The sequence below is a fragment of the Lepidochelys kempii genome, chromosome 16, assembly GCF_965140265.1.
Source record: "Lepidochelys kempii isolate rLepKem1 chromosome 16, rLepKem1.hap2, whole genome shotgun sequence".
Classification (NCBI taxonomy): domain Eukaryota; kingdom Metazoa; phylum Chordata; order Testudines; family Cheloniidae; genus Lepidochelys; species Lepidochelys kempii.
This window is the reverse complement of record NC_133271.1, coordinates 16694165-16711224: the sequence shown is the minus strand read 5'-3', so window position 1 is coordinate 16711224 and position 17060 is coordinate 16694165. Positions and strand designations below refer to the sequence as shown.

The 17060-nt window shown below is 47.1% G+C and overlaps 1 protein-coding gene across 14 annotated transcripts in view; it reads left to right on the top strand.

Annotated features, from left to right (window-relative positions):
* The window catches only part of LOC140899232 (putative methyltransferase C9orf114), a 37961-nt gene extending 21183 nt beyond the window's left edge, over window positions 1-16778 (top strand). For 10 of the 14 annotated variants that reach the window (XM_073314364.1, XM_073314360.1, XM_073314361.1 and 7 more), the window contains 18 exons: window positions 452-580; window positions 1311-1431; window positions 1783-1859; window positions 2094-2183; window positions 2921-3107; window positions 3670-3746; window positions 4452-4538; window positions 7706-7748; window positions 8292-8408; window positions 9295-9454; window positions 10877-10966; window positions 11497-11546; window positions 11988-12118; window positions 12753-12825; window positions 13281-13379; window positions 14337-14439; window positions 15617-15764; window positions 16323-16778. In XM_073314364.1, the coding sequence (XP_073170465.1) occupies window positions 452-580; window positions 1311-1431; window positions 1783-1859; window positions 2094-2183; window positions 2921-3107; window positions 3670-3746; window positions 4452-4538; window positions 7706-7748; window positions 8292-8408; window positions 9295-9454; window positions 10877-10966; window positions 11497-11546; window positions 11988-12118; window positions 12753-12825; window positions 13281-13379; window positions 14337-14439; window positions 15617-15764; window positions 16323-16397 (1857 nt within the window). In that variant the 3' untranslated portion in view covers window positions 16398-16778. Of the gene's footprint in view, window positions 1-451; window positions 581-1310; window positions 1432-1782; window positions 1860-2093; window positions 2184-2920; window positions 3108-3669; window positions 3747-4451; window positions 4539-5101; window positions 6113-6504; window positions 6607-7705; window positions 7749-8291; window positions 8409-9294; window positions 9455-10876; window positions 10967-11496; window positions 11547-11987; window positions 12119-12752; window positions 12826-13280; window positions 13380-14336; window positions 14440-15616; window positions 15765-16322 lie in introns of those variants that run through there. The other 4 variants (XM_073314367.1, XM_073314365.1, XM_073314358.1 and 1 more) reach the window with 3 other exon arrangements.
* The last annotated feature ends 282 nt before the right edge of the window (window positions 16779-17060 follow it).

Here is a 17060-nt window from a genome sequence, read left to right as displayed (position 1 = left end):
ACCTCGCTGGAGAGAGGATGGTGGATTTGTTTCCAACCTCATGACTACCCAACCTCCATTATTCTAAAACAGAGAGAGAGGGAGAGAGGATGGACTGAAGATTAAGGCACAGGACTAGAAGTCAGGCAGGACTCCTGGATTCTATTCTTGTCTGTTACACTGACTTGCTGTGTTACTGTGGGCAAGCCATGCACCTCTCTGTGTCTCGGTTTCCCCATCTGTAAAATCATGGTAATTACATCCATCTACTTCACCAGGGGTTTTGTGAGGTGGCTTAATCCATTAATGTTCACGGAGTGCTTTGAGATGGTCAGTAGGAGGGGGCTGGAGATGGGCAATGTATTATTGTTAAGAGCTCAGAGAGATTCCTAGTCAGCGCAGGGGGCAAGGCTGCCTCAGGTCCCCAACCATTTGTTGCTTTTAATCATGATTCCCTCACTGTCCTCTCCAGAAAGCTGCAGAAGCCGGAAAACTGATGTCCAGCGGAAACTGGAAGCTGGATCCAGCAGAGCTGGCTTCCAGATTTACCAAACAAACCAAAGCCATCGTTTTGAACTCACCCAACAACCCCCTGGGGAAGGTAGTGCCTCTAGCAGCTGGGAGAGCTCCCCCTTCCCTCTGCAGGGACCCTGAAAACAGTTACATGAGGAAGCCTGTGCTGGGTGTCTCCTTAGAGTCAGCGCTTGGGTGGGGTCCCACAGTCAGCTCCTTCTTTCTGAAGAAGATTCTCAGAAAATCTGGCAGCTCCAGAAGCTGGGGGGTGTTTGTGAGATGATCAACTGATGATTCCACTTCGCAGCTCTTGTATCACCAGCCTTTGAATGTAGGAGCAGGAGGGAGGGAGGGATAGCTTTTAGCCTCCCTTGGTCAGATGACCTAGCATTAGCACATTACACTCACTGCGAGGAGAGATGGGCTGCAGCAGCCTCGTTCCCGGCTGACAGGGAGCATCTCCAGAGGTGACACACAGCTGTCTGGGGGTGGGAGGGAGCACCTCAGCCTGTAGCCAGCAGGAATAGTCCTACTTGGGTAATTTCAGGAGGAGGAAGTGCCCTGAGGAGAGCCTGGTCCCTGGGTTTGGGTGGAGGCTGCTGCTGTAACAAGGATGGTGAGAGTGGCCCTCCTGTTGGTGGCGGTCCCCCCCGTTCCTGCCAATTATCTGCCTGCTCCAGGGAGAGAACATCTGGCTGAGATGCTGGTGCTGGGACCCACAAGCCCCACTAGGGCTGAGCCTGAGAACCCACCGTGGGGTTGTGGAGCTCAGAAACGCTGTGCCTGATTGTCCCGTCTCCTCTGCCTATCTGGCATAGGTGTTCACCAGGGAGGAGATGGAGCTCATCGCAGACCTGTGCGTGAAACACGATGTCCTGTGCTTCAGTGATGAAGTGTACGAATGGATGGTCTATGATGGGAAGGAGCACATCCGGATTGGTAAGGAGCATGGCTTCTCTGTGTCTCTGCCTGTGCCTCCTCTCAGTGTGCAGCTCTTTCCTTTGGGAGCACAGAGAAGCATTTATCAAAGCTGCTGTATTTGGAGGGGAGACAGTGACCAGTCACATTTATTTCAGTTGCTTTGTCCCACAACATATGAGGGTGAATTGAGTATTTAAGTGAGGTTCATAGAATCATAGAATATCAGGGTTGGAAGGGACCTCAGGAGGTCATCTAGTCCAACCCCCTGCTCAAAGCAGGACCAATCCCCAATTTTTGCCCCAGATCCCTAAATGGCCCCCTCAAGGATTGAGATCTTCCAGCTGTTTTTCTCTCTTGTTTCATTGACAGCCAGCTTGCCGGGCATGTGGGATCGCACGATAACCATTGGGAGTGCTGGCAAAACCTTCAGCACCACAGGATGGAAGGTGATGGATTCCCTGAAATCAAACCCATTTCTTCTATTCCTTGAAATTTCTATGATTGTTGGGGAATCTCTCTGTTTGTCTTTAAATTGGAGGGATCAGAGGTAACTGGAAGCTTTACAAACGGACCTGGTCTTGTGCAGAATATAGTGTGAAGTGGCAGTATGTAAATAAAGTGGAGCAGGTGTAAGATACCTGGGAATCTGAAACATCCCCCCCATCTCTGTGTTGTAACAGGTTGGCTGGACTTTGGGGCCCGATCGCCTTCTGAAACACCTCAGAACTGTCCACCAGAACTCTGTGTATCACTGTCCGACAGCGGCTCAGGTAAGGGGCCATGTACCTGGAGAGGCATTGCCTCAAATCAGATGTCTGATGCAAGCCACAGAGCCCCTCCAGGGAGAGATCTGGTAATTGTCTCCCCAGACCACAACTGTGCAGAGCCTAGAGTTAAGAGACCACTCACACATACTATCCAGGTAAGATGCAACTTCCCCAAGCAAGTGCAGAACCAGCAAGCTTGCTCAGTCCCTGGGGTGATATAATAGGTTAGGACATTGGAAGAACACCTTTCTCAAGCCTCCTGTCTATGGTTTGGAAGTGGCAAATGAACAGCTGGAGGCATAGCTGGTCATTGTCAGCCCAGGAAACAGACAGAAGATGATGCATTGTGACCCAGGGTATCTTCCTCTCAAATGACTTCACAACATGCCTGGAGGGCAGGGGACAGAGTCAAGTGACTCCAACTTGTCAAGCATGCTCTCTGCACAGTATTGGCCGTCTCTGGAGCTGGGGGAGGAGGTTTTCGGTTGAGAGGTGGGAAGCCAAGATTTTATTGATCTAGGCCTGGTGTTTTAACTCACCTGTTATCTACTATGCATCTGAACAAAAGCGAAAACCCCAGTTCATGGGCTGCTTCTAGAATTTGCAAGTAAGCCTACAGCGAACTCTGAGCATTTTGCTGCTTTCATCTGGGGAGAGGGGTCCCTCTGATGCTCTGAGTGCACACAGGGGATTCTTTCTGCCTGGGTCTTTCTCCATCATCCAGCCCCCGCTCTCTCTAGGAAGCAGTGGCTCAGGCATTCCAAAGAGAGTTTGACAACTATGGGAAGCAAGACAGTTATTTTGTCCAGCTGGCTCAGGAGCTGCAGCAGAAGCGGGATTGGCTAGTCCGGAGCCTAGTTGCCGCGGGCATGAAACCCATTGTCCCTGAGGGCACCTACTTCCTGATGGCAGACATCTCAGAGTTCAGTAAGTTCATGTGACTGTTTTGTCTGCTTCTGACCTTCACATTAAAGGGATGGAGCTCACAGCTTGGAAGTGGGTATTGCGGAGTCTAGAATAAGATAAAGCCTGGTCCATTTTCTTCACTTTGAGTGGGGAAGGGAAAGGATAGGATAGACCATGGCAGGCGGTGGTGGGGAATTTGTTGCTTAATGAAGTGATGATCTAGTAGCACTGACTTAAATTGGGCACAGCGTGAGCATGTGCTATGCCATGTCTCCCACACATCTACAAACTCACCTGTTTGTGTGGTCTGTGACCACCTCTGTGTGAGGATCTTTCCTGGCCTTGGGATTCTCTTGAGCAGAGACTGACAACTCTGTTAAACTGGTGAGGATGAAATAGCCATATATGTTTTCACCTGTGACCTGAGCCAGAGTTCGAACCCAAGTCCCTCAAGCGGACACACTACTGTGCTTGCCCACAATGGCATCTGGTGCCATGTGGATACTTGGCTCAACTGGGAAATCCATCTGTGTCCCATTTGTTCCATCATTCCCCTTGCCCATTTGCTGTGTGTCTCTTGCAGAAAGTGAAGTACCTGACCTCCCAGACTCTGATGAACCCTACGACTCTCGGTTTATAAAGTGGATGATTATAAACAAGGTAAAGGCCTCTGTCTCGCTCCAGGGTGCTTGTTTTCTGGGAAGGTTTCCCCATTCTCTTTGCTCCAGTTTGATTTGAGGGAGCTGGATTTTGTGATGGTGGAGCATTGACTTGAAATCACTGGACCTATTACTTGAGGCTTGCTACCATTGCCCCACCAGTCGAGTACACGGCCTTTGTAATTCAAATCCTCTTCCTTCTAGTGTCCTGTCTCATACCAAAGGAGCGCATTAATGGCATCCCCTAGATTAGCCATCTGGTTATATCTCCACACTCCACCATCTCCACCATGTTCCTTCAGAAGTCAGGGTATGATGCCCCCTCTGGGATGCCCCCTTCTGCACCAAATGATCATCTTGTTACACCCTGCTGCCCGTGTCATTCCCTCATCTTGCCGATTGGCTCTGTGAGCATTCTGACGCGGAGGCTGAGCCACCAATATGTCCGCCAAGGACACAGGGTGCGGGCGGGGGGATAATGCCTGGTTTGCTGGGCGGCAGGATGGCTTCTATTGAGATGTTTGAGTCTGATCTTGAAAAGCATGCAGCTGGAAGCATGGCTCATGGCTGCTCAGTAACCTGGGGTGTTCAGGAGCAATGAACTTACTGGGTCTTTTTCTGATCAGAGAGTAGCACAAGGCAATGTGCAGAAGCTGAGAAAAAAGTAACCCTGGATGCACCCTCTTTTCCCCCCACCCCTTCACAGGGTTTAGTTGCCATTCCAGTCTCCGCTTTCTACAGCACTCCACACAAGAGGAATTTTGACCATCTCATCCGCTTCTGCTTTGTGAAGGTGAGGCATCTGGGGCAACAGGAAAGAAGGGGAGTAAGTTCAGGCAGTGATCAGGGCTATTGCTGTAAATGAGGCCTATGCCAGAAAGAATAAGTGGCTAAGACTTTGGGCTTAAAACACCAAACAATAACCAGGAACCGCAGGTTCAAAGTCTGGCAGGACTGACTCAATTTTTCAGCCCTCAGAGGTAGATAAAAAAAATGAAGTCCATTGTGAATGTCTTTCCTGTGAGATCCTAATCCAGGTTCTGTTCATTCATGGTCACTAAAGATCCCAGTGCACTTTGAATAAGAGTAGAGTTTCACCTCAGTGCATCTGGCCAAAAGTTCCTCTCATCCTCTATTACTGTTTAGAGATTGATGTGCACTGGTTGGCTGCTTAGTTGCTGCCCTCTGTCCCAGCAGTGGCTGCATTTTAGTGGTGCTGTATATACAGCATTTGTGATCCTTCAGGATGAAATGGGGGATATAAATCTTACATAACTGTATTTTTTATTATTCAGTGTGGAGAGGGAGGGTGTGGGCATGGAGCCTGGTATGGCTGACAACCTGGTGTTTGCTCAGGAGGAAGCTACGCTGAAGGCAGCAGAAGACATACTGCAACAATGGAGTCTGGAGAAAACCGGCCAGTGAATGCTTTGGACAGAATACCAGGCAGGCTCACCTGCACTCTGCCCTGATCTGGTGCTATGTCCTGCTCTCCTTGATGCAGCCATCGTGGCTACAGATTCTTTGCTTACTGTCTTTATTTTAATGCTTTATTGCATCATTGGATTTCGGTCACCTTCTCTATCATGCACATGGGCAAGAGGTTTGTCAGCTCTCAGAGTTTCTCATTGCTGTCCAGTAGCAAAAAGGTTTTACTGTTCCTTGGGACTTGTGAGCCTGTATATACACTGGCAAAACTTTATTTCCTCTTTTTACTTTCAAAAGCTTCACTGACTTATTCATCCTGGGTTCCCTGCAGCTAAAAAACAAGGCAAAAATAGTTGCTGGGCTCCCCCTCCTGCCCCATAACATTCTCCATCTGCTCTGGTCATCAATAATATTTTACCTTGAATGCAGAGGGGCTGCATTGACACTGCTGAATTACAGACAATGGCCAAATTCTGCTCTTACGCCATTGCAATTCTGCTGAAGCTATGGAGGTTGCTATATCTACACTACGCACCATTTAGCGACACAGCTGTGCCACTAAAAGGTGTACAGTGTAGCTGCTCTTTATCAGTTGAAGAGCTATCCCGCCGACAAATGACTTCCACCCGCAAGCAGCGGTAGCTTTGTTGGCAGAAGAGCTCTCCTCCCCACAAAGCACTGTTTACAGCAGCACTTTTCATCGGTAAAACTTTTGTTGTGCAAGGGTGGGGGTGGGGGTTTTCACACCACTGAATGACTAAAGTTTTACCAACAAAAGTCCAGTGTGGACAGAGCTTGAGAAGAGAATTTGCCTTGCTGACCAGGCCAAGGGAGGATGACCAACTAGCTTAAAACACCTGTCACTTTCCTGTATGTTTCAAAGGCGTGAGGATAAAGGAATTGTTAGATTAGTACAATAAAAAAGAACGGGATTTAAAATTGCATTTTCTTTTGCCATTACTGGGGCTTACTTTCTGCATTGCACCCCTGTGTATGCATGGCCCTGCCCTAGAGCCTGGAGCCAGAGTCTGTGGTCACACACGAGCCCCTGGACTTCGGTACCGCTAGGGCCATACAGGCCTGCTGAGTTAGGGGGGACATTATCTCGCTGACTTCCCCTCCTCCTCCCGTGATTTAACAGTACCTGGGCGTTCACTGTCTCCCATCCACGGGTGGAACTAAACGGACCCTGCTTAGCTTAGGGGACCGGACGGGCGAGGGCGGATAGAGTCGAGTCGGGGGCGGGGCTGGCACGTGCCACCTCCCCCGGCCGCCCTGTTTATGACCCGCCTCCGCTGCCACGTGACTCATCCGCGTGGGCCGTTGGGAAGGGGCACGAGAGGCGGGGCCTGGGACGTTCCTTCGTCCAATAATAATCCGCGGAGGCCGGAGGGAAAATGGCGGGTGGCGCTAAACGGCCGCGAGGCCTGCAGGTGGGTCATGGCGGCGGGGGGAGGGGTGTGCCTCAGCGCGGGCCCGCTGTCCCCCTTTCTGTGCGCCGCGGGGGCGCCACGTGCTGGGCTGTGTCCCCGGGCGGGGTCCGTATGGCGGGGGGGCTTCCTGCTCTGCCACCAGCCCCGGAGTGACGCGGGGGTGGGATGTGAATCGGGCCCAGGCCGGTCGTTCCCCGCTGAAGGCTGGCCAGGGGCTGTGCTGGGGTGAGGGTGCCTGGTGCTCTGGGCGCAGACACGTGTGGGTGTGTCTACACGGCGGTGTAAACCTCGGGCTCAGCCGCTCAGCTTTGAGCCCAGCTCCACCGCCCACCTTGCTACTGTTCACACGCAAATCTGCCTGACTCCGGTCAGCAAGCTCCCAGGTCCCAGCGAGTCCTGGTCCAAATCCTGTCATCTGGTAGTGTGGATGCAGCTCAAGCGACGGACCCGGGTCAGAGGGTCTGCATAGTGCAGTATGGATGCCTTCGCATGGTTGTCAGACCTGGGTCCAGCAATTGTAAACCCAGATTTACAATGTAGTTAGGGTGCTCAAAGCGAGGGCTTGGAAACACCAGAAGTGCAGGTCCCACATGCCTGGGTTGACAGTGCAATGTAGACATGTCCTAGAAGGGCCAGAAATGAAAGTGTTGCCCTGTCTATACTGTGTTTTGTTTGTTGGGAAGGAAGAGGGGGTAAAGGTAGCTACTCTGTGCAAACCCTTGGATTGGATGCAATACACCATTGTAAAACGGGTATGTTTACATGCCCTGTTTTGCACTAGTACAGTATGCCTACCATAAAAGTTTATACTGATGTTACTACATCATGAAAATGGGTGCAAATTTCACTAGTGTAGAGGAGCCCTTGAATGCTAGAGTGCACAACCTAACTGGAGTAAAGGCCTTAATGCGGCTTCTGTAAACAAGGCAGAGAGGGATCTCTGATTCTAGAGGCACCATCGCTTCCTTAACCTGTCTCTCCCAATGCCTTGCTTGTTGAGAGAGCTCTACATCTGGATGAATTTTTGTTGTACTGATAACTTTTGTGATCCTTGTTAGCCAGCTGATGGAATGTAAATAGTTCACTGCTTCTTTTTTAGGAGAAAGAGAAAAAGGTTGACTGGCGTAAATGGAAACAAGAAAGTAAGGAGACACTTTTTGTACATATTATGTGTATAATTTCCAGTGCTTTTAGAAAGAAACCTTCAAACATCCATCAGATAGCTTGACTAGCTGGAGGACAGGCTCTTAATGAAATCCAGAGCCCTTTTACTTGTGGGTCATTGGTTCAAAGCCAAACTAGGCTGGCTCATGATAAAGAAGTTGCCATCCAAGGACTGGCATGGTAGCATGTGTGAAGTGACAAGCATGCCAAATTTCTACTGGATGTGTCTTCACATTACAAAAAACTAGCCCTGATTAGCATTTTTGTTGATTGTCTCAGGAAAGAAGACAAACACTCCTTTCTCTCTTACTATTGATAGTGTGGCACTCAGGTGTACAACCTCGATGTCATATTTGATTCCTATTTTCCTTCCCTGTCTCTCTCTGTCCACATGCTGTCACCAGGTCCTGTCTAGTTGCCCTAACTGTAGTAGGTTTTTGAATTTACTTGAATTCTGGTGATAAACCATTACAATATTGTGTCTCTTCTTATTTAAACCAGATGGTTATTCTCCATTTCAGAAAAAGAAGAGAAGAAAAAATGGAGGGAAATAAAGCTATTGAGAAAACTGGAAAAGAAAAGAATGCAGGAGGTGATAGAAAAACAAAAAGAAGAAGAAAGGGCAAAGGAAGACAAAGGTAACAGCCTTGAGTTGATGGGAAGGGCTGTGTGTGAGGGCTGGAAAATCTAATGTGTGAGGTGCAGATTTTAGCTGCTTGAGATGCATCTCAGCTGTATAGGCAGAAAAGGATATATTATTACTTAACTTTCACAAATTGGTATAATCACTTACGAGTTCAAATACACAGGTAGGCAGTAATGCAGTACAGTGAGTAGTGTATGTGAGACCACTCAATAGACAACCTGCTGTCTTAAGACATCTCCTAAGTGTCTTCAAGTGTACAGAGTGCAATTCTGCTTCACCTCTAAGAAGTGGCCACTAAAGAGACCAGCAAAAGTCTGTTGCTAAATATAGGTTTTGTTGTACTCAGTCGCAGTATCCCATAATCCCTCCTCATTTGTATCCTCCTTCCATTCTTGTGCCAAAAAGAGGAAGACAAATGTGTATTCAACAATACAATATGATGAAGCATTTAGTACTCATGTAGGAAGAATGTAGCAGTCCCTGTTACTTTTAAATTAGCTAGCCTGTTGCACAATCCTCTATAAAATTCCTGTGTGTCCATTGATCAAGTCTCTAGAGTCTAGTCAATACTTCAGACTTGGTGCCCTCTCCTGCTCCTTTTAAGCCCAATGGCAAATGTCCGATTGACTTCTGTGGGAAGAGGAGTGGGGCCCTTATTCTGTAAAAGGCACTATATTGGAGTGCTTTGGAATCTTATTATTTGTAGTGTGGAAGCCTCAGTATGAACTGAGGCCCCTTGGTACCAGGTTCCATGAAAACACTGGGCAGTCCTTGCCCCGAAGAGCTTACAATTAAAATGAAAGAACCAAAAGCTAATACTGTCTCTTTAGCAACACAAATGGGAGTAGAACTGCCAACCTCTGGCTCTTGTTTTCTAGGACGTCATTACACAGTTAGCATAGCTCTGCCAGGTTCCATCCTGAACAATGCACAGTCTCCAGAGTTGCGGACATACCTTGCTGGGCAGATTGCCAGGGCCTGTGCCATCTTCTGTGTGGATGAGATTGTGGTGTTTGATGAGCAAGGAGAAGATTCGAGGTAAGGGTGACCCATTGTCTTCCCTGAATAACCTGTCCCTCAGTGTTTCCAGTTTCGGTGTATCTTGTCTCAAATGAAGGCCAGCAGGAAACAGAGCTGTGGCTTCTCCCTGTCAAATGCTTTGTCTGATGAGATCTCCCTCATTAGTCTTTTCCGTTTGTGTGGGGGGGGGGCAGGCACTGGGGTGCAGCAGTGGCTATTCCCCAAACAACAAGATTAATGACTGAAATAAAATAAGTTGGATGGTTCTAGAGGGTTGTTAATAACCATTTTGCACTGAGCCCACAGAAGTAGCGACCCAAAACCATCACCTGGTGACTATTCGGTTACCTGTGAGATGAACTGGTGGTGTGTCCAGTTGCTAGTGGACAGGTGTCCAGACTGCATTTGTTTAAACAATTGGCGTCTTTGTTTACAGTCTCAGCAAAAAAGCCAAAGGACTAGATGGAGCAGTTCCAGTCTGTGAGGAAAATGGCTCTGGAGACTGACACTTTGCCATCTTTGAGAAGCACTAAATCCATTCAGATTTAGGTTCTTTGTTACTACTTTACTTAACCATACAGACCAAGTGACAAGGCATAAGTAGCCCAGTGCCCAGTTTATAGTTCAAATCTGTGATAAAGGTAAAAATGCACAATGTTGGAGCAAATTTGGACCTTGTATGTAAACCAAGAAATAGCTTGGTTCCATAGGACACTTAAGTCCCATAAGAACAAGTAGGTTTCATGTAAACGCTGAAGTGTGTGGATCTCACCAGCATGCAACGAACACACACTAGATGTACAGGAACCTGAAGAAGAGCTCTGCAAGCTTGAAAGCTTGTCTCTCACCAACAGAAGTTGGTCTAATAAAAGATATTACCTCATTCTCCTTGTATCTCTAATATCCTGGGACCCTCACAGCTTCAGAAACCCTGCATATAGGTTTAAAGGAAGAAATTTTGTAGTGCTGAGAAAACGTGCTGTCTTGACAGCCCTGGAAACTAACAATCTCTGTTTATCCCCCAGACAGACTAGGTAGCAGAATGTCATGCTTTCCCACAGTCCCTTCTCCCTAACTGGGAGGGTCCATCTGTAATCCTGCTCCATGACCCATCCAGTCATTGGCCTAGATTAACAACAAGGATGCCAGTTCTGTGACCAACGACCATCCAGTCGGAACTGGTCTGATATCACTTACTACTTTCACAGACCATCTAGCATCTGATGGCTGCTTTATAATGTAAGTTCTTTTCTGACCTGGGTCAGACTTGAACTGGCACCCAGGCTAAGGGACTCTATATCCTGAATCACTTTTTCCTGTTTCTAGCTGTATACATTTTAATTAAATAGGACTGGAATGTGGCCTCATGTAGAGGTCTGCTTACTCTAGGGGCTGTGTAAATGTCTTGGAAGATCACAGACTGCATTCATTTTCTTTCAGGACTGTGGAAGGGCAGTTTGATGGAATTGGAAAAAAAGGACAGGCCTGCGTGCAGCTGGCTCGGATTCTACAATATTTGGAATGTCCTCAGTAAGACCAATATGATAGCTTTGCACACCATGCAGATTCAGTTTTAGTTTAATGCTGTAGCTTATTAACATGGCATTATGGAACACATCTGTCAAAGATTGCAGGAGCAGGTGTTGGGTAGTGGAGGGCCAACATCATATACACTCCTGTATTGTGCTATCTGGAGATAGATTCTGTTCTGATTCACTTATGTTCACATGCTTGAGTTCAGGTATACCTTTAGTATATGGAAGAATGAGATCTGTATGGGGGAAAAAGGGCTACCGTGCATTACCAGTGTTGGGATGCCATGACTTCTGCTTAGAATTCAGATCTAAACTCCAGGAAATAAAAGATCTTGGCAACTGAAAGAGCTGCAGGAATGTGTAGGGTGAAAATGATCAGTATTAATCCCCCATTTACATTCCGTAAGAGCTTTTGCCTTCCAGGGTATATGGTACCGATTTCCTGATTAAAGCTGGAAATCTGAAATTAAAATGAAGCCTGAAATCAGCTTGTTACAATTTTGAGACTTGAATCTCTCTGAACAGATACCTGAGAAAATCATTTTTCCCGAAACACCAGGATCTGCAGTTTGCAGGTAAGGATATGATTATGTCCCCTTAACACCTAGTTCCCATCCTTAAAGCACAGGCCGCCTTCTCCCCCCCCGGGTGAAGTAAATAGACATGGGGTTCCCACCACTCTACATACCTACTCACTTACCTGGGCAGCCCACTCGCCATTCCAGTTTGTGTGATCCTGGCCTTAGTGTTCTTATGGTCTGTAAGGAGTGGCAGTTGCTAAGGCTTTTCCTTGTCCAAGAGAGTACACACTCATGTTCCTCCTCATAACTAGGATGCTTCTCTGCCCGTGCGTGCATGTGGACCATTTCATTGTTTTTCATCAGTGGGGAAGGAGTGATGAGCATGGGGGCGGGGACTGGAGAATCGGGATGAATCCCTTTATAATCTGCCTCCAGGTGCAGTCTGTCCTTCAATGTATCTTCCTCCCTCCCCCACTTTTCTCTATACTGTTTCAGGGCTCCTGAACCCATTGGACAGCCCTCATCATGTGCGGTTAGATGAGGACTCAGAATACCGGGAAGGAGTGGTGTTAGCCCGGCCCACCAAGCCAGGCAAAGGCTCCTTTGTTAACTGTGGGATGAGGAAGGTATGGCCTGTCTGCCCCTTAGATACCCAGAGTAAACTCCTTCCACTTATCAGTCACTCCTTTCAAGGTCAAGTACTATTAGACTAGAATGGCAATAAGCTACCAGTGAGTTTCTTGAAGGGCCATGTCCCACCATGGAATGGGACACAGTTTCTAGCAGCACATGCTTCCTGATCCCCATTTTTATTTCATTCAGTCTCCCCTCTGATCAGGGTTTCTGTGTTAATGTTGATAGCGCCCTCTGCTGGGTCCTGGTAGGGGTGTCAGTGCCCCTTAGAGTCCTGCAGTAGGGCAAAATCCTCCAATTAGCATTTGCCTGAATTAACAAACACTTATTCTGTTATCCAGCATATTGAACTGGAAATGGATCATCCATTGCAATTGTTCTAAGCCAACCGAGTGTCTTGGAGGGCTGTAGGTTTTATAGAGTCCATTTTGCCACTATATAGGGTGTGGAGTCTCACTGCACAGCTCTGCTCAGTGGTAGAACTTGTGGTCTTGGCTGATAGTGTAGTTTGCTTTCCCAAAAGTGGTTTGGTGTGTGGTTTTTTGTTTTTGCTTGTCGTCTGTAGCTTTCTTGTGGGTGGGTGTCCTTGCATCTAAAACCCTTTGTGCTGGTGCTCTATTGTTTTAGGAGGTACAGATAGACAGACAGCTAGAGTCTGGTCTTCGAGTCACTGTTCAACTGGACAAGCAGCAGAATCCAGGTAATCCACTACCATCCTGCCTCTGGACAGGCTAGACGTGTAATACTACTAATGTGATCTGTAGAATAGCCTTAGTCCTGCAGAAGTTAGTCTTCGCACTGAACTCCCTCAGCCTTCGGGCATTGCCATGTGGCAGACACGATGTCTTTAAACATGTTCAGGAATCATCATACCCAGTTATAGTGAATAATTACTAGCCCCCATGCCCCTCAGTTTGAGAGTTAATTACTAATTTATTCTATCTTAATGTTGCAGTGTTTTGAGCTTCATCAATGTATAGACAGTGCTGAATGGACGAAACTCTTACAGGCTTTTTTTATAAAGTTAAGGAGTGGAGCTTGTTTATGCCCTAGGGAAGAGTATTGGGAACATGGCACAGGGTGTTGCTGGTTGACTTCCAGCAGTGTCTGGAGAACTGCAGTTCTCTAATGCTAACCCACTGGCTTTGCTTTCAGACAGTAAAATACAGAAAGGCACTGTAGTGTCCTCGAACCATCCACGGACTGTGTCTGGCCTGTACTGGGGTTACAATATCCGCTTAGCCTCCTGCCTGAGTAAGTATTTATACAGCATTCTGTCACCTACCTGCTGGGGCCAGGGCAGCAGTAGCTGATCTACTTTTTCTGAGTTCTCCATACACACTTACATTGACTTCTACACAGATTCTAGTTGTACTTGCTGCAAAGATGCAGCACAAGCCAGATGCTTGTTTCTTTAACATCCTCTTCCATTTTCTTGGGGCCCGTGTGCTGCCATTGATTTAATGGGTATTTTCCATCTCTAGTTTCCTTGACCCTATAAGGTAGTATGGTAATGGAGCCTGTACTCACCTGCTCTGCCCCCTGGATTTAGAAACTTCATTCACTGATGCAGAAGATGGGGAATGATCCAATATCTGAACATTGATAGAATTTGACTGTTGGGAAGGGAAACTAATTGCCATCATAGTAATGCAGGCAAGAGAGAATGCTCTGCACTGGCCCTGGCTAGTTACGCATTCCCACCCTTAAGCACCAATAGCTCAGGTGTCACAGCTTCCTAAGACCCCTCGTAATTTTCTGCTTTCCCTCACTAATCAGTGGGACCTTCCCGGGCAGACCAGGTTCCAAAACTTACAAGATCCCTGTAGAGTCCCCTCAGAAGTAGGAGATTTGAATACTAGAGGTACCACCCTACTGTATGTAACTACTGAGTGATTCCTGGCAGACATGCCAGCCGGGGGCTGGTTCAGCAGTTGATGTAAGAGCCAGTATTTTTCAGGAAAGATATTAAGATTGAAAGAGAAATTATGGTGCCATTCTGCTGATGGAATTTGAGGCATCTTGGTGAGAAAGATGAGTGATTTGTACACTAACAGTGCAACTACTAGATACCACTAAAATGTAGGAGGCAGTAAAAGCAATTCTTAGTTATTAACCTTCAGGGGTATAAAATGCCTAAAACTACTGTATTTAGAATCCTCTAAAGAAGGGGATGCCACCAACTACTTTCCTTTTATGTTTGTTTCCCAGGTGCTGTTTTTGCCGAATGCCCTTTTAAAGAAGGCTATGATCTCTCTATTGGGACCTCTGAGCGAGGGACCTGTGTGGACCAGGCAGTTCTCCCCTCCTTCAGGTAACTGGATTGATTCCTTGCTGTTCATCCCATCCCTTCGCTGTAAACCAGCCCCACGAGCAAGATGCCTGCGGTAGAACAACCAGTGCATTTGAGATAACTGCAGTAGCCAGTGCTGCTGTGTGAATATTCTCCCTGGCAAGGCTTTCCTCTGCAGCAGTAGGATTCATGTCCTCAGATGTAAGCATGTAACTCCCATTCACTCTGGTGGGATTTGCACCACCCTGCTCTGTTGTGTAGATCAAGCTACAGAACAGACGTATGTCTATATAACTGTCGCTCAGGGATGGATTTTCCACATCCCTGAGCAATGTAATTATACCCACCAAACTCCTGGTGTAGACAGTGCTATGTTGATGGAAGGGCTTCTTCTGTCAACATAACTACTGCCTCTTGGGGAGGTGGATTAACTATGCCAACAGGAAAAGCTCTCCCATTGGGGTAGGTAGTGTCTTTGTGAAGCACTACAGCAATGCAGCTGTGCTGGTGCAGGGCTGTATGTGTAGATAAGCCCTGATTTACCTGCTCTGATATTCTTTCCATACATGTGTTCCCCATACACCAGGCCAAAACTAAACTGTGAGCATTTCCATGGGTTGGATCTTCTGATCAAATTTGCCAAAGCAAGAGTTAAATTTAGTTCACTGGATGCTGTCATTATGGAGTACAGTTCAGGATATTTTTGCAGCTGTTTGGATGACAGTTGGGGCAAAGGCAGCTTTAGTTCCAAGGCCATCTGTTCCCTTTTTTTCTCTGCTTTGGTTATGTAGCTGAACGGTGTTTTTGTTCAGTGTATTGGGAGAACTAGACACTATTTATGTTCTAAACTTATTCTACAGCACATTCAAAGAACCAGAATCATCACTTGTGCTGGCCTTCAACAAATTGTATACAGCTCTTACAAGCTGTTACAAGCTTTTAACTAGCCTGCGCTGGGTGACCTTAGTCAAGTCGCTTCATCTCTGTGCCTCCATTTCCCCATCTGTAAAACGGGGATGATAACATCAGACCTTTTTTGTAAAGCGCTTTGAGATCTACTGATGAAAAATGCTATGTAAGAGCTAAGTACGGTTGTTAAAGATTACAGGGGCAACACTAGTTCCTTCTGACCCAGTACTGCTGTTAGGATCCAGGATTCTTCTGTCCTATAAATCAGTGTGTGTCTGCTCTCTTCCAGCCATGTTCTAATAGTATTTGGAGGTCTCCAAGGCCTAGAGGCTAGTGTGGATGGTGACCCAAATCTGGAGAGCACTGACCCAAGTGTCTTGTTTGACCTTTACCTAAACACATGTCCCAGCCAGGGCAGCCGCACCATCAGGACAGAGGTATGTCACATGAATAATAGCATGATGCATGACAGCTGGGTGACGGCACCTTCCTCCTAAAGATCAATCCCCTATTAGTGTTTCCCTTTAAGAAAGGGAAGCTATGTCTGTTAGCTGTGAACTAAGTGGTTTGGATAGTACCCTCCTAGCTCCAGTTATACAAGTGGTCTTTCTAAAATACATTTATTTATTTTTAAAACAGATCTTTAGGTGCAGTGTTTGAATGGGGAGATATTTACCACAAAAAATAGTTATGTGGCATCTAGGAGGCCCGTGTGCTAGGTGCTTTACAAACTGCAAACAAAAAATGATTCCAGGCCTGAAGAGCTTATAAACTGCCCTTTAGCAATGAAGCTCTTTGTAGAGGCTGAAGGTTCAGTAGTGAATCTGGCTTGGCTAATGTATTTTTGCAGCCATATCTGCTATAGTTACAAGCACATGAATCCCCCTACTACCCTTCTGCAAACAATCATTAAACTTGTTTGTGTTAAGTGATGGGTGCTGAAGTGTCACTCTTTGAACAGTGGATCTGATCCTACTTTCTGTTGTTGGTTCCAGGAAGCACTACTGATATCTCTGTCTGCCCTGAGACCCCACATAGATGAGGCTGTGAGGAAAGCCCGTGGTAGCTGAAGGGGAAAAAACACTGATCTACAGAACTGAACCTACCTTCTCTCTTGCTTTCACCTGCATCAGCACTCTTCCTTGTTCTCAGATGGCTCATTCCAAGTTACGTTAACCCTAAACCTAGGAAGAGCTGTTGGGGGTGATGGGTAAGTCACCAGGGCAGCCTGCCACACTCCAGCCTCTTTGAGAGTGACCACGAAGAGCACAGTACCCTTACCAAAATGGCTACAGCTCTTTCACTGACTCAAACCTGAGACTGAGATTAAGGACTGACTGTACACTGGCTGTGGCTTCTTTGGGGGCACAAACAGCATGGGAAGCCTGTCAGTGGATCATGCAGCACCAAGAGAGGTATTAGAAAAAATAAAACAGAACTGTCATATTTAATGCATTGGAGTTTTTAAAAGTGGGGGCAGTGGCAAAGGCATTGAATGCCTGCTGAAAGCTACTAGGAGCTGTTTTCTCAGCACTGCTAAAGAGCATGGTCTAAGTGGCTAATGAGCCTTTTGGACCTTTCAAGAGTAGAGTGCTTCTGGATGCTGTGGGGCAGCTCTAAGTTAACTGATGCAAAATGGTGCTGTGTAACTTCTGTGGCTAGGAGGAGCCCCTTTTTCAAGTCACTCTGCCTGCCTGAAGAGCAGCTCTCTTGCTGCAAGGCTGAATAGTAAC